Source organism: Amblyomma mixtum, chromosome 3 (assembly GCF_055824585.1).
Source record: "Amblyomma mixtum isolate Tamu chromosome 3, ASM5582458v1, whole genome shotgun sequence".
NCBI lineage: Eukaryota > Metazoa > Arthropoda > Arachnida > Ixodida > Ixodidae > Amblyomma > Amblyomma mixtum.
In genome coordinates, this window is record NC_143014.1 from 257,901,809 (window position 1) to 257,915,719 (window position 13,911).

The 13,911-nt window shown below is 45.4% G+C and overlaps 1 protein-coding gene and 1 long non-coding RNA gene across 2 annotated transcripts; both read right to left on the reverse strand.

Annotated features, from left to right (window-relative positions):
• Positions 1-5,974: 5,974 nt before the first annotated feature.
• On the reverse strand, positions 5,975-8,493 carry LOC149354513 (uncharacterized). Its single transcript, XM_089575995.1, has 7 exons — positions 8,481-8,493; positions 8,350-8,412; positions 8,177-8,233; positions 8,000-8,038; positions 7,239-7,438; positions 6,500-6,659; positions 5,975-6,104 (listed from the first exon to the last, which is right to left on the reverse strand). The coding sequence occupies exons 1-7, from the start codon at positions 8,491-8,493 to the stop codon at positions 5,989-5,991; spliced, it is 648 nt and encodes a 215-aa protein (XP_089432121.1). The 3' UTR covers positions 5,975-5,988.
• Positions 8,494-9,545: 1,052 nt separating this feature from the next.
• Positions 9,546-13,522, reverse strand: LOC149354514 (uncharacterized). Its single transcript, XR_016289659.1, has 3 exons — positions 13,412-13,522; positions 9,877-10,066; positions 9,546-9,716 (listed from the first exon to the last, which is right to left on the reverse strand). It is a non-coding gene; the product is annotated as an uncharacterized LOC149354514 (long non-coding RNA).
• Positions 13,523-13,911: the final 389 nt, after the last annotated feature.

Here is a 13,911-nt window from a genome sequence, read left to right on the forward strand (position 1 = left end):
CATCTAAAGAAACTCGCGTACATCACGTTAATCAGGCCTAAAATTGAACATGCATGTGCCATCTGGGACCCGAGCCAAGACTACATTATACGTAACATTGAATCCCTGCAAAGCCGTGCTGCTCGCTTCATTTTTTCAGATTATTCTCCGTACTCCAGTGTTTCATCTTTAAAAATTCCTGCCGAACTGCATCCGCTATCACTACGACGGAAACACGCCCGCTTATCTCTCTTTCACAAACTTTATCATCATGATCGTTTGCGCGACGACTTCTTTCAGTCACCCCCTGTCATTTTTCCTCGCCGTGATCATCCCTGCAAAGTCAAACGCCCAGCATGCCACTCGGCCCATTACGCACAATCATTCATCCCCAAAACCATAGCTGACTGGAATAACCTACCATCAGATATTGCCACTGAAGTTAACATCGATCAATTTCATCAAATGCTGTGGACTCATATCAGAATTTGACGTGTCTGTGCGTTTTTGTGGTTAGCTGTTTTTTTTTTTTCAGGACTAATTTAATACCTGTGCATCTTGTTCGATATCGTATTGCAGTTTTTTCTTTTTGTGTTATCCTTGAACCCCCGGTGTTTCAATTTTCACACTTTTATCTTATCTTTATTCGAACTTTAATCCACTTCTAATATTGGTGTTTGCGTATTTTGTGGTTTTCTTGCTGTGTTTGCTGAAATTGTTTATTCTTACTATTTTGTTTCTCGCATATTCTTATTAGTGTGTTTCGTGTGCCCCCCCTATGTAATACCCTATTGCAGAGGGCCTTTAGGGTATTTGAATAAATAAATAAATAAATATGATGTGAATATATTGTAAATAGCCACGTTTTTCCGTATGAGTTGTTTTTTGTGAGAAAATAAATGTTTTTTATGAATGAAGTTCTCGGGATCCTGTGTGCATACGTATCTTTATATAGATATTGCAGTGAACAAAACTAACCCTTCGCCTTTATTAAAGAAGAAAAATCTCTAAGGTATTGTTTAAGTGCAGGGTCTCTTTCTTTTTACCGGCAGCGTAGAACACTCCCCGAAAAATACTTCTGCCTACGCCACTGGTAGTGGCTGTATTGTGAAAGAATAAAAATTTACTCATCTGCTTCGGCGCACTTGTCTACCTTGAGTTTAGAATAACCTAAGGGCGCCTGTGATCAATGAATACGTAAAGTCGGGATCGAATTAATCGCAGGTGTAAGCAATATGCCGGTAGAAACTACAGCGAGTGCATAAAGGTATACGCAACAATTGTCGCATATAAAATCAACGGTAAATTTCACATTCAACCGAACGAGCCCGTGCATTCTTCACTGAGTATGGCATGCAATAGTCACCAGTAGCTCAGGTTTTTTAGTCATTTCTGCAAAAATATTTTGTCAAATTTTATAAGAGCTTTTTGTTCTAAAATTAAGAGATTTCACATACAGATTGCCTGAAAGCACTTTCTTTTTTCTTCTTCCTTTCTTTTTTCTTTCTCTTTTTAATGCTGTGCGTTTTGGATCTCACAGTCTATTTCATGAAGCTTCCGAACAAACTATCCCACCTTAATGCAGTGTAAAGTACTCCCTTTAAACTTAAGCTTCCTGAAATGTTTTAGTATATGGCTACCCTGGAAGCCTTTCATGTACAGCTTGCTTGCACGAGGCTTATATTTGAATGGTACTCTGCAACAATTTCTATTTGAGAGCATAATGATTTTTGAGTGGACAGCTGTCAAATGTGCTCATGAGGTTGTAAAAAATATCCTTCTTTGCTAGAATGAGTTTAGAGGTTCATGCATGAGATCCCTGAGCAAGGTTATTGAAATTGGGTTGTTTGCATGCTATGCTCGCATAAAAGTGTGCCGCATACTGGCCGCACTTTAATCGCGCTCTCTGGAGGATAGCACAAACCTCTCAGTTTTATGCTGAATGAGTGTGCACTTGTCTGCTTTCGGCTGAGTCGCGAACAATGCTGCCATGCATGGTCACACCCCACCTTAGTGTTCAACCTGCCTTTTAATGCAGCTCTTGCTGCTGAATGTTGCCATCTGCTTCCATTGCATATGTTTGGAAAGCTGGCTGTGTCGACGTTGCCTTGTGCTGCAGCAGTGAGGGTAGGAAAAATTCTGCAGTACTTTGTTATTGGCCATAAATACTATACTTATCTTCATAGCATGTTTTCGTGCGGCTGGTGATGCAAAGAATGCTTTCTCGTATACAGCAGTGAGGATGGGCAAGTATACTAGAAAGTTTGAGTTCTTGACCCTGAACGCAAAATGTAATATCATAACGTGTTGTATTGGTGGCCGTGCCAGCAATGACTTTCGATTCACAACTCCAAGAGCCACTCACGCAGGTGACAGAAACGGAGAGGGCCAAAGTGCATATAGTAGACAGCAGGGGAGGGTTTATCTGAAATTTTACACAGGATAACCATTCTGAACATCTTTTTCTCAATGAAAAAAGTCCAAGAAATAAGTGTTTAAAATGTGACTGCCCCTCTCCATAATTCCATCCTTTGTAGCATGGCAACATAGCATGTTTCACATGTCCACAGATCTAGTATTGTGCATAATATATATTACCGTAGCTTTTCAGACTTCTAGAAGTTTAGGAGTACCCAGTGGCTGCAGTATAAGTTTCACGGTGTTGTGCATCATTTCAATGCCGTGTTTCATGTTTAATGTGCAGAGCTGCAGCTGTACGCACCGCTTTTCGCTACTTGATGAAATACTACCTTCTAATGTCACTGCATAGTAGCACACTTTACTCGTGATGACAACACATAAAATGAAAGTTGATCTATTGTACGTAATGATCGAATGCATCAAATTATTTTATTCAACATAACCACCGACATCAATGAAATTCAGCGCACATGTGGGTCCTCATTTCACTAAGTACTTTTTACCCCAAAAACACAATCACAGGACATGGGCACAATAACCACGTGAGAAAAGGCCTCCTAATTCAGTTAGAGCTTCACCTTTTTCGCACTTCTTGACTATGACATCAGATAGAAAAGCAATTGCAAACCTGCAACAGGAAACCGGTCTAAGCATAGCCCGCGACCAGAAACACAGACTTAGCCACGATATGAACGAATACACTTCAGCCCGGCACGTCCCAGAAGCTAGAGCTCGCTAGACGCTTCAAACGTTGCACGCTTGAAACGGGCGGGTAATAAAGTTTCTGCAGTATACTAAGAGCAAAGTGAGCGCAGCTGCTTCCTTTAAAATATCGCCCTCCGCCCATGTCATGGCCTCCGCCGCTCACACAAGCGCAATCGCGTAAAACGAAAATGACAGTTACACTAACACCAGTGACGATCACTAGAGCGTTGCAAGAACACGCCTAATAGCAACGAGGATTCACTGCCGATGGAAACGGGAGCGCGAATGGTACACGCACACTGCACGCACAGGACGTGAAACGTCCGCACAATACGCCGACGACCTCTCTAGCGCACGGCGTATTGAATCACTAGTGAACGAACAGCGCGAGTGCTCCTCAGTGAGCAGCGGTAGTCTCCCGACGGCTCCGAGCAGTGACGCAGTAGACGAAATGCCCGTGCGATCGTGGTCGCCGAGCACGTTGAAATCAATGCACGCAACAACGAGAGTTTTGCAGCGAATTCCACCTGAGATATGAGTGAACGGCGCCAACGTCAGCCTGTGAGCACGATCAAAAACAAACTCGAGCAGTTGAGAAAAGTACGCCTACGCCGCACCGCAAATGCTACGCCGCGGCCGTCTGCTACCGCCCGGTTTGCAAGCAGCAACTACGACGCCGTTGCTAAGCTGCCCGGACTAGATGGCCTCCCGATCGCGAAAAAACCACGTGATTTCCTCCACACTTTTCTCCCAGGGTGCTGTGTGGAAAGGGCCTCTCCTATCTTTTTCCTTCCTCCATGGTTTCATACATAGCAGCGGCGCCTGTTCGCTCTCCTCGTCCGCATCGTAATGTAGTGCGTCGAAAGTGAAAGTAGTAACCAACGTTTCTAGATAAAGACAGTTGGAAAACTCTCTCCGGGTATGCGGCCCCTTTCTGTCGCCGATTTCATCTCAAAGAGATGCGAGCGCCATCTCTTGGGTGGTGGGAGTACCGCGTTTGTTTTCTATGGCCTCCACGACCAGCTCGAGCATCGGTACTTTAACACCGCGCTTGATCTCAGAGGCCACGATTTCTCTTCACCGCCGCGGCGCCCATTCACTGCGCTTGGTCACTGTTTGCTGCGCGAATGATTAACGTTAGTTCGCGCCTCGCATCGTCTGCGCCGGGGGCGGCTGCTTCTAGCCGCGCTCATCTACGAATTGCGAAGTCCGCGTGCGCTCCACGTCTGGGGTACGTGAGGGCAGGATGCTCGAGGTTGAGCTTTTGGCTGTAAATATCGGAGAAAACTGGAAGCCCTTCTTTCCGCGGTTTAGAGAAACATGACGTACCGCTTGCCTCCTCGTAGTTTATGTTGATAATATTCCTCGGGTGGGTAATATCCCTTAAATACGTTGTTTTTTAACGGACGCGAGCCATCTCCTTCCGGCAACCCTCAAGCTGGGAGTAGCAGACGACGCGCTCATCCTAAAGCCACCGCAGCGCCACCGCCTAGACGGCGATCGCGTGGAGCCGCTCTGCTCCCTGGCTCGCCGGCGCAGTTTCCCAACTGTCTTTATCTAGAAACGTTGGTTTCTGAGTCTGCGAAAATGGCACCGCTATCTCCTACTTGCTTGTTTTCTTCGCCCACTGCGGCTTCAAAAACATCTCCTGCTCGCCTATTCTCCAAGCTGAAGTCTCCGAATATTTCGAAAGACGGCAAGCAGGTGATTGTCAACGTTTACTCTAGCGTAAGGAAGCGCTTCCCGGAGAAGACTGTGCGTAGAGTTCTCGAAACTGTGGGCGAGATGACCGGGGTGAGCCCTCGGACAGTTGCGAGGTTCAAGAAAGAGGGTCTCTCTACTGGAATAAGATCACCGCAAAAACGACCTAGCAAGGTGACAATATCTAGCTCTCGCAGTGTTAAATATGACAGCTTTGCACTCAACGCCATCCGACTCAAGTTACATCGTATGTATGCCTATAGGTGAGGTGCGTTTCCGCCGTCAGCGCAAAGAGTCATGGGAAAATCGTCTGCTAGCTTCTTCCGGTTCCAAATTGTTCAACTGATTGCATGTTTCGTCCTATTCACCGCGTAAGTTGACATCGTTTATGCGATAAATAACTCTTGGTACTAGTCACTGATTGCACTGAAGCATCGAAAGAGAAATTCAACTTCGTCTCATGAGCAGTCTGCAAGTTGATTCGCCTTGTAGCCTGCCGCAGTTGTGATTTTAGGGTGACAAATGAGCCTGGTACCTAACGCACTTTTCGCTCTAATACGGTACGCTGCGCAGCGCAAAGCTAATCACACATGCGATTGAACTAAGTAACATGAAGACCTTGACTTCATGTAAAGTATTTCCAACGGATCACTGAAAGTAGTAAGTACTCGATAAAATATTTCTGCTCCAGAACACGCGGGCAAGCCATTTCATTTTATTCACGCAGCTCCGTACAACACAGCGTGGCATATATAATCTAACGCCTCTACTCTCCTTTGCGGCGTGTTCCTGCGTGTTCTCACATGAAATGTCACCTGCAATGCATCTGTAATAACAAAAAGGCGACAAGGCGATTTATTACGGCACCATCCCACACGGCATTTGACATCCGACGGTTGTCCGTCGGTCCGCCTGATTCGGACGTTCGGACCTCCGTCGGTCATCCGGTTTTTAGCCCGAAGTCGCCCCTCGGACGTCCGACGGACCATCCGATGCAAGACCGCAGAACATCCACAGTTCACCCGGCGGACGTCCGAGAACGGATATACGGACAGTTCTCGGACATTTCACAGCAGCATGCATACCTGGCCAATCCGCGCGGTTTTTGCATGCTTTTCACCGCAGGGCCTCGGCAGGCCACTGTTTTTTATCAAGCAATGACAGGAAGTGAAATGAAACCATTTATTCAATTCGTGCACATGCACTCTTTGTTGTCCTCTCGGGAGCATGCCTTAGCCAGGATTTTGCTGCTGCCTCAACAGCGTCCCTCGAATCCGGGAAGCGCCTCCTTACGGCAGCTGAAAGAAAAGAAAAAGTGCAGAGGATGGCATTAACCACACTAAAGAAATGAAGTATTTTGTCACGTGTCTGAATGCCTATCAAAAGGTATTTTGCTAAATGAACACTATATATGCTGCCCGTGCATTATAAAGTAGTTGCCATCAACTGTAACATATGTTACAGTTACTGGGCGACAGCAGTAGCCGTCCATTTTTAACCAATATCATGACGAATGGGATTAAGAGTATTTTGCAATACAGAATGAATGTGATGCAACACTGCCATCTAAAAGTAAAGATCTTAGAAACATTGGACTGAACTCAAAAGTGCATGATTATCAACAATAATGCAAACTGAATACACATTGCAAAATTAGAAACTGCACAATCTGTGTATCATAATGCAAACTCACTGCACATCAGCTCGCAGATCCGTAGGTCACTAAACTTTCTTTTCCCCTTCATTCCCAACCACGAGTATTCGGATGCTAGCATGTCCGTCATAAGGTTTGCTAGCATACGCTTCGTGGCGGTGCCTGGATCCCTCCCTCCAAGCTGCCCCAGTTCTGCAACCTGCAGTATACCACATCATTGCATTCGTTATTACAGGAGACATATATAAAGCACAAAGTTGCAAGGCAAGCACAACAGCACCGAAAGCTTAGATAATATCATGCTTAATGAGTTGCAGCACACAATGTGCTGCAGCCAAGTTGCACAGTGATAGAAATTGTGTATATTTATACCAACAAAAAGAACAGGCTGCCCTAAACGTCCATGCGAACTACATGCTCTGTATGAAGGCAGATCAATTTATTATCAGTTGGGAGGGCAAATTAGTTCGTTTAGTCATGACACGGTATGGGTTATACTGATTACGATAACAGATCCTCAAAGGCCAATAGGGCCAGGTACTGCATATCAAGCGATCGTGCTCACTTCCAGGGTGGCAGTATTAAAATAAAAACTGCAACAGGAAATGCAACCATAAAACTTTAGCATTAATATCCCCTGCAATATCTAACCCGAAGACTGTAATGCCAGCCAACTTTATAAACTAGCATATTTAAAAGCTGCCTGAAAATCTTCTATCTGCTTTTTAAACATTGTGCACAGCTGTAAACACCAAAAAGCTTCACGAAGACGACACACCAAAGCGTCTGCACTGGATGCAGTCAGCGAATCTTCAAAGTGGTTAAGTGCAACCACAGTGTCCAGCGGCTGTTGCAGAACTGGAGCTGCCACGGCACGAACAGGCTCACGGGAGGCCACCAAGGCATCTATTGCTGTCACAAGATGATGTACCCCCAGCCGTATAACATTCAGCAGTCTCAGCACCTGAGCCTGAAATTCTGAATCAAAATTCCACAAACACACTAAGAATGATGTTATTTATCTCTATATTCCAAGCACACAGCCTGGCTATGCTCCTCTGCCACTCTGCACTTTGTAAGCCCAAACAGCAGCCCAAAGATGGTGGCATCTCATTAACTGTAGAACCATGTTTATGCTCTATTGCATCACGGCAAAAACACAGAGTAATACCTACTTACCAAAACTGGCAACTGCCCTAGATTTATAACAGAACAGAAAGAAAAGATGAAGGCTGGCTGCAGCAACCCTTATCCACTCATAGGCCCTGTGAATCATATTGTACACAAATGACCCATGTCATTTGTTTATATACCTCACCTTCCTCACACATACCAACTGCTAATTTATGCTTTCTTTAAAATAAGCTTCTGCTGGTGTTCTTTGTGAGATGAGCAAAAATTCAACTGATGCTTAAGACTACGTCAGAAACACTGCCTAAAAAAACAGCACAAAACAGTGGTAAGGCTGCACTATTACCTGTACTATTAATTTAGTTTACCTGTGGAGCCATTTTACATGAACGAAAGCATTCAGCTTACCACTGTCTTGCAAAACAGGACGACTGGGGCGACTTGGTGCTGAAATATCAATTGCTGAAATCAATATGCAGCTTAACATTTATGAAGTAACACCATTTTCTTTTCTGTAACTCAGTGCAAGCCCTGAGCAGCAGTACCTTGTAGATATGCGAAAGAGGGAAGAGAGCAGGTAATTACCAGGGTGTTCTGTTGGATTATCTTCCCATGCAGGCGGGGGAGTATGATGTGGCTGGCCTGCTTGACATGACATGTGAATTAGTAAACAACACAATAATCCTGAATTTTTACATGTCTGAAACAGTTTCTTCAGCACATGCAAAAGTTAGGACACAGGAAAGGCTGACAATTACCTAAGTGTTCCTCTGGCACGCTTTGATATGGCCGTAGCCTATCTGCTGGCTGCCCTGCATTGTCTGCAAAAGTTTTTACAGTATTAAACACATGTTACAAAAGTAACTTAGCAGAAATCAAGAGAGTGAACTTGGCCAGGACATGTAATGCAGAAACCAGATAATTGACAGTCCCTTAGCTAGGGTAGGTTTCAAAGATTTCAACCCTTTTCTCCATAGCAGTGTTGAAAAAGGTGAGGTGTGCACATTACAATAAGAAATTCACAGGAAAAGAGTGAAAGCAACTGTCACAGGAGAAGGCAAAGTGGAGACCAATGGAAGAGGTGTTTGTCCTGCAGCGGATGGAGCTGTGCAAGAGCTGCAGAAGTCATAGAAAAATTCATTAGCCAACAACACAACAGTTACTTGCACATACATGCGAAAGTTGCGAGAACATCAAGAATGACAATTACCTGAGTGCTGCACAGGTCTCTCCCCCCATGGAGACAGTGAACTCGATGGCTGCCCTGCATTATATAAGATAGCATACTGCAAAAGCTGAAATTCTGAAAAAAGTTGTCAGAACCTCACCTGTAGCAATGCCACCATCTTGTGTGGGCCTACTGAGACGGTCCTCATCATGGGAGTTTTGCCTGGTACAGTTTTCTTCAAATACCTGCCTGCTTTTCTTCCTCGGCCTATGTTCCGCTGCTTAGAACAGACATGATATGATGCATATTTGAGCTCTTTGAATTAACTGATTAGAAAGGGCATTGCTAAGGAAACTTGGTCTTTACACTGCTATGCTGCAGGTACTCATATGGTTGAATACATTTACTGTGCTCTTTTCTCCTGTCAATTAGCCATTATGAGAGCAAAGAAAACCTGCATTTCACAACATTAGGTGCACTGAACTCGGGCATGCATTCGGAGTGCCATTTAAAATTTGCATGTTAGCAAGTAAACTTAGTAAATATATACGAGCTCTAATTTGTCCAAAATAGCTAAATTCACTAGACTGGCTTCCAGCCAACTTTTCTTGAGCAGTTCCACCAGGAGTAGCAAGAGCTGCACATCAGTAGAGACCAAAAGCAAGGCTTTCTGTATAAACTAGCACTATGGTTTAAATTAGTTTACGTGAAAATATATAGGCCTAATTTTTATTCATCTGATTAGTGTGTAACAAAACCAAGTTCTACTTGCAGCCTTACCCTGAGGAAAGTCCGGTGGCACGTCGGGAAAGCGAGCATCAGAACTGTCTTCTGAGCTGCTGCCGACCCACCTGGCCGTTGGCACCCTCTTCCTCTTTTGGGAGGGCTCTGCCTCGCTTGCCAGATCTGATGTGTACTGACACCTGTTCAGTTTTTTTCTTGCTTCGGCGTACGAATCTATACACACAGGAAAAATGAGTTACTGCTCCTAGGAGGATCGAAGTCCAGCTTATTACACCAAGCACTACAAAAATAACAAAAAGCTTGCAAGTTAATACGCCACAATAGTACCCAGGACAGAGAACTACACAAAATGGATGATACAGTAGATACTCACCGAAGAGTCCTTTTACTTCCACTTCATATTGCTCCCATGGTGGCGAAGACGAGCATGGTGTCCTCTTCAAAAGCATGGCTTTCACCTTTTGTGCCGGAACTTTTGGCCACATACATATGCTTCCTCTCACCCATGAGGCTAATACGACCTCTATCTCATTGGAGCTCGTAAATTCGACAATTGCATACATCTGCGAACAATTGAAATGGTCTTTTATCAATGTTTACAAAATATAATTAGTTGTATAGAACACAGAACTTGAGCAGTTTTCTGAGAGCACAAACTTCATGGAGCACTGAAAGGACTACAGGGGCCACTTGTGTACCCGCCGCAGTGGCTCAGTAGCTTTGGCATGCGGCTGTTGATCCCGAGGTCATGGATTCAGTCCTGGCCACAGCGACCATATTTCGAAGAAGGCAGAATACAGAAATGATGGTTGATTTGCGCAGTTAGGCCAAATGCGAGTTAGGTGCGCTAGCACTGTGGTTTTCACTTAGGTTCTGGTGTTCAGATCCAGTGTTCACTAATAGCAGCTGTTCGGATAGCAACAATGGATTAATGTCCACATTGGAGATTTTCTTCTCTACATTCATAGATCTCCGGCAGTCTTCATGCCACTCCTGGCGCAGTGGTGTCGCAGTGAAGCGATGTCCTTCAGCGGCAGGTGATGCTATCGGTAGGACTTGGTTTGCTTCAGTTGGGTTGCGACCCAGGTTGCCTTTCACAAGTAGACTCTTGCAATTAATTGAGCTGCCACCTTACACGGTGGGCAGGTTGCTATAGCTATATATACATATATATATACACCTTAGCCGCCGTGGTGCCGCAGTGGTTATGGCACTTGGCTGCTGACTCGAAAGACTCGGGTTCGATCCCGGCCGCGGCGGTGGAATTTTGATGGAGGCGAAATTCAGAGGCTCGTATGCTGTGCGATGTCAGTGCACGCTAAAGAATCCCAGGTGGTCGAAATTTTCGGAGCCCTCCACTACGGCGTCTCTCATAGCCTGAGTCGCTTTGGAACATTAAACCCCAATAAACCAAACCAAACCATATATATACTCCTAGGCTGGTTGCCCACCACCCGGTGAACAAAAGAGCAGTATGCCACAAAACAGACCTCAGACAAACACACAATGACTAAATGCTGGGAATGGCCACTAAAGTGCTAGCGTAAAAACTCCCATATGGTGACCGATATCAGCGCATGTTAAGGAACACCGGCAATCTACTACAGTGCCTTCCAATTCACCCCTTTGCAAGGAGCCACGCCTGCACAAAAGTGGTTTAGGACGTGTGAATTTCTGGAAGAACCAGAAATTTTCCAGCATGAGGAAGCATTACCATCTTGCGGGGGTTCTGCAGGGTCCACAGACTCGTTCTTGAAAGTCCTGAGACAACAAATATCCCAATCCTTGATGACTCAAAAGGAACGGTGTAGAAATCTTCCTTATGCTGAAACTCTCGCCCTACGACACAGACTTCGCTGGATGCCTTGAGATGGGCAAAGGCCTGTGCAACAACAATGTGACCATTCACCATAATGCAGTTGTCACCTGTTGATGTTGCAAGAATGAAATCCTTGCATTTTGCCATGCAATACCCAGGCAGTCTGCACTGTGCTGGCAACAACCCAGAATTTTGTGCTTGTGTGAGCTCAATTACTTTTGGCTCTTCTTGAATGCATTTTGGCAGCTGTATCCTTTCAACAAACCTGTTTCGCAACTGCTGAAGTGGCCTCTCATGCTTTCTAATGTCTTTTTTGATATGGCGCATGTTGTTTTCGAATGCAAACGCGCTGAATGCATCAACTGCCCCATGTGCTTTCACGTCTGCTGCCATATGGATGAGGCAATGCACATTGAAGGACATTTCAGTTTCTCCATACAGCTTTACAAAAGTAGACACAAAGTTCCTGAGGAGGGCGTCAGCATATTGAACATGTGGGCCACACAGTTCACTATTTGCCAGTATAGAAAGTCCAGCATGCAAGGTTAGGAAGTGTTGGTAGAGCTTGGGTTTCAAAGCATCACGCAACACAAGTTGCCCAGTATAAAACAAAAACAAGCGAAACTCGGCTGCCTTCCACCGGTGAATTTCACTCAGTGACCGTGGTGACCTGGCAAACTCTCGGGGAATGTGGTCTTTTAACCCTTCGCTAGCTTCATTAATCAGCCTCCGTTCTTGTGGACCAGCACGAACCTCTAGAGGCCCTGAAACCCAGAGCAACAGCAACTTCTTAACAACCCCAAGAAGCACAACGTGCATGTAGTCGAGTGGGAAGTCGCCCACCATGTCAATTGGGAGCTCAGTGAGGACAGATGTGCCCCTGTGGTGATCGAAGTCCTCTTGTGCACGAAAACTGGTGTCTGTTCGTGCTGCACAATTTCCATCCAATAGGACTACCTTCCCTGCTCGTTGCCGTTTCCAAAAGTACATTTTGGACAACAACTGTACCCACTGTGCCCTTTGGAGTACAAAATAAATGAACGGGCTGGTGCATCACAAATGATAGCCTTCAAACAAACAGAAACATTGTGGCCTTTGATACAGAGACCACTTTCAAGAAGCCCCTTCAGCTCTGTAACAAATGGCTCCAGAAATTCATTCGCAGATTCTGGCTTGCTGGGGCCAGAAAAAGCACTCACAACAAATGGTAGCTGCTTGCCACAATTTGCAATCATGCACCGCAGTAGCCAAAGCTGGAGATTAGAACTTTTTGTTAATGGCAATCCATCAATGTTGAATGACAGAACCAACGCTTCTGGCAACTCACGAAGGCAACCGACTGCATGCAACAGATTCCTCTCAAGACCAAAGTGGCAAAACTGACCAGGCGAAAGATCTGTAACCGATATTTCCGAACACAGTCCTTCGGATCGAGTTTTCAGAAGCGTGCGCGCATCGGCTGGGAGGGAAGAATAGCAAGCATACTGCCTCAAAATCTTCAGCAGATCGCCCAAGGCCTCCCTATGAATCCTGTGGGTCACTGCCCAGGTTCGCAGCTGTTGTGAAAAGTCCTCTTGCGACCACGCTATCGGCTCAGCAGAACAGATGCTGTCAGAAGCCGGTTCAGTCACTGGCGAACTGCCGCGAACGTCCTCCGCCAGGTTCGGCACTGTCCGCCACGTGTCAGTCAAACTCTCGCCGAGTATAAAACTTGCATCAGCACGCACTTCCGTCACCACGGGAAACTCGTCTGCACATGTGGATTTGCACTGCCGTTTGTGAGAGGAGCTGCCAACGACGTCTGACATTGGTGCCACATTTTCGACGCTAGCCAAGCTGCCTTCTTGTTCTCCAAGGAGGTTCATAATCTCTTTCGTTTGTCTCGTTGCCGTTTCCAAAATATGCAAACGCTTTCGATCGCTGGCCATGTTGGATAAATACAACCAGCCTATCTAATTACTGTTTCCTTTGTGTACTGGCGCAAGAACCATACAAACTGCACACAAAAGCCTAACGAAAAATCAGCGGCTGCAAATTACAAGACAACCCTCATAGTATCAGAGAATAACTAAAAAAACACACAACTCACTGCCACGCCGTTGGATGCTTTGGATTGAGAAGGTAGCCAAAGAATTCAATCAGCCAAAAAATTCAATCGCTTCGGTCAGCAGTCAGCAAAGCAAGTGGGCAAAGGATGGTCCAGACTCGAGTCACCCGCCAGGCCGGGCGCCATGGAGGAAGAAAAAACTCCATGCCGGGCGCCATAAGCTAAGGCTATGGCTAGATAGTGGCTAAATGTATGGCTTTTTGTTGTCGTCATTATCTGTTTAGCACTTGAAGTTTACAAAATTGTAATATTGCGTTTTAAATTCTTGACAACATTTTTTTATCTAAATGTTTTATTTTTATGCTGTTTATTGCTTGTCTTGCTTTGTTGTTAGGCAAGACAAGATTCAAGCCAAGCAAGGCTGGCTGATAAATGAAAACAAACATGGCAGAGACAGAGCCGGTGGCGTTGATGCGTTGGGTGTTCGCTACAGGAACAGAAGGAATCTGCTTGACCAACAATTGCTTCGCGAACACACCGAT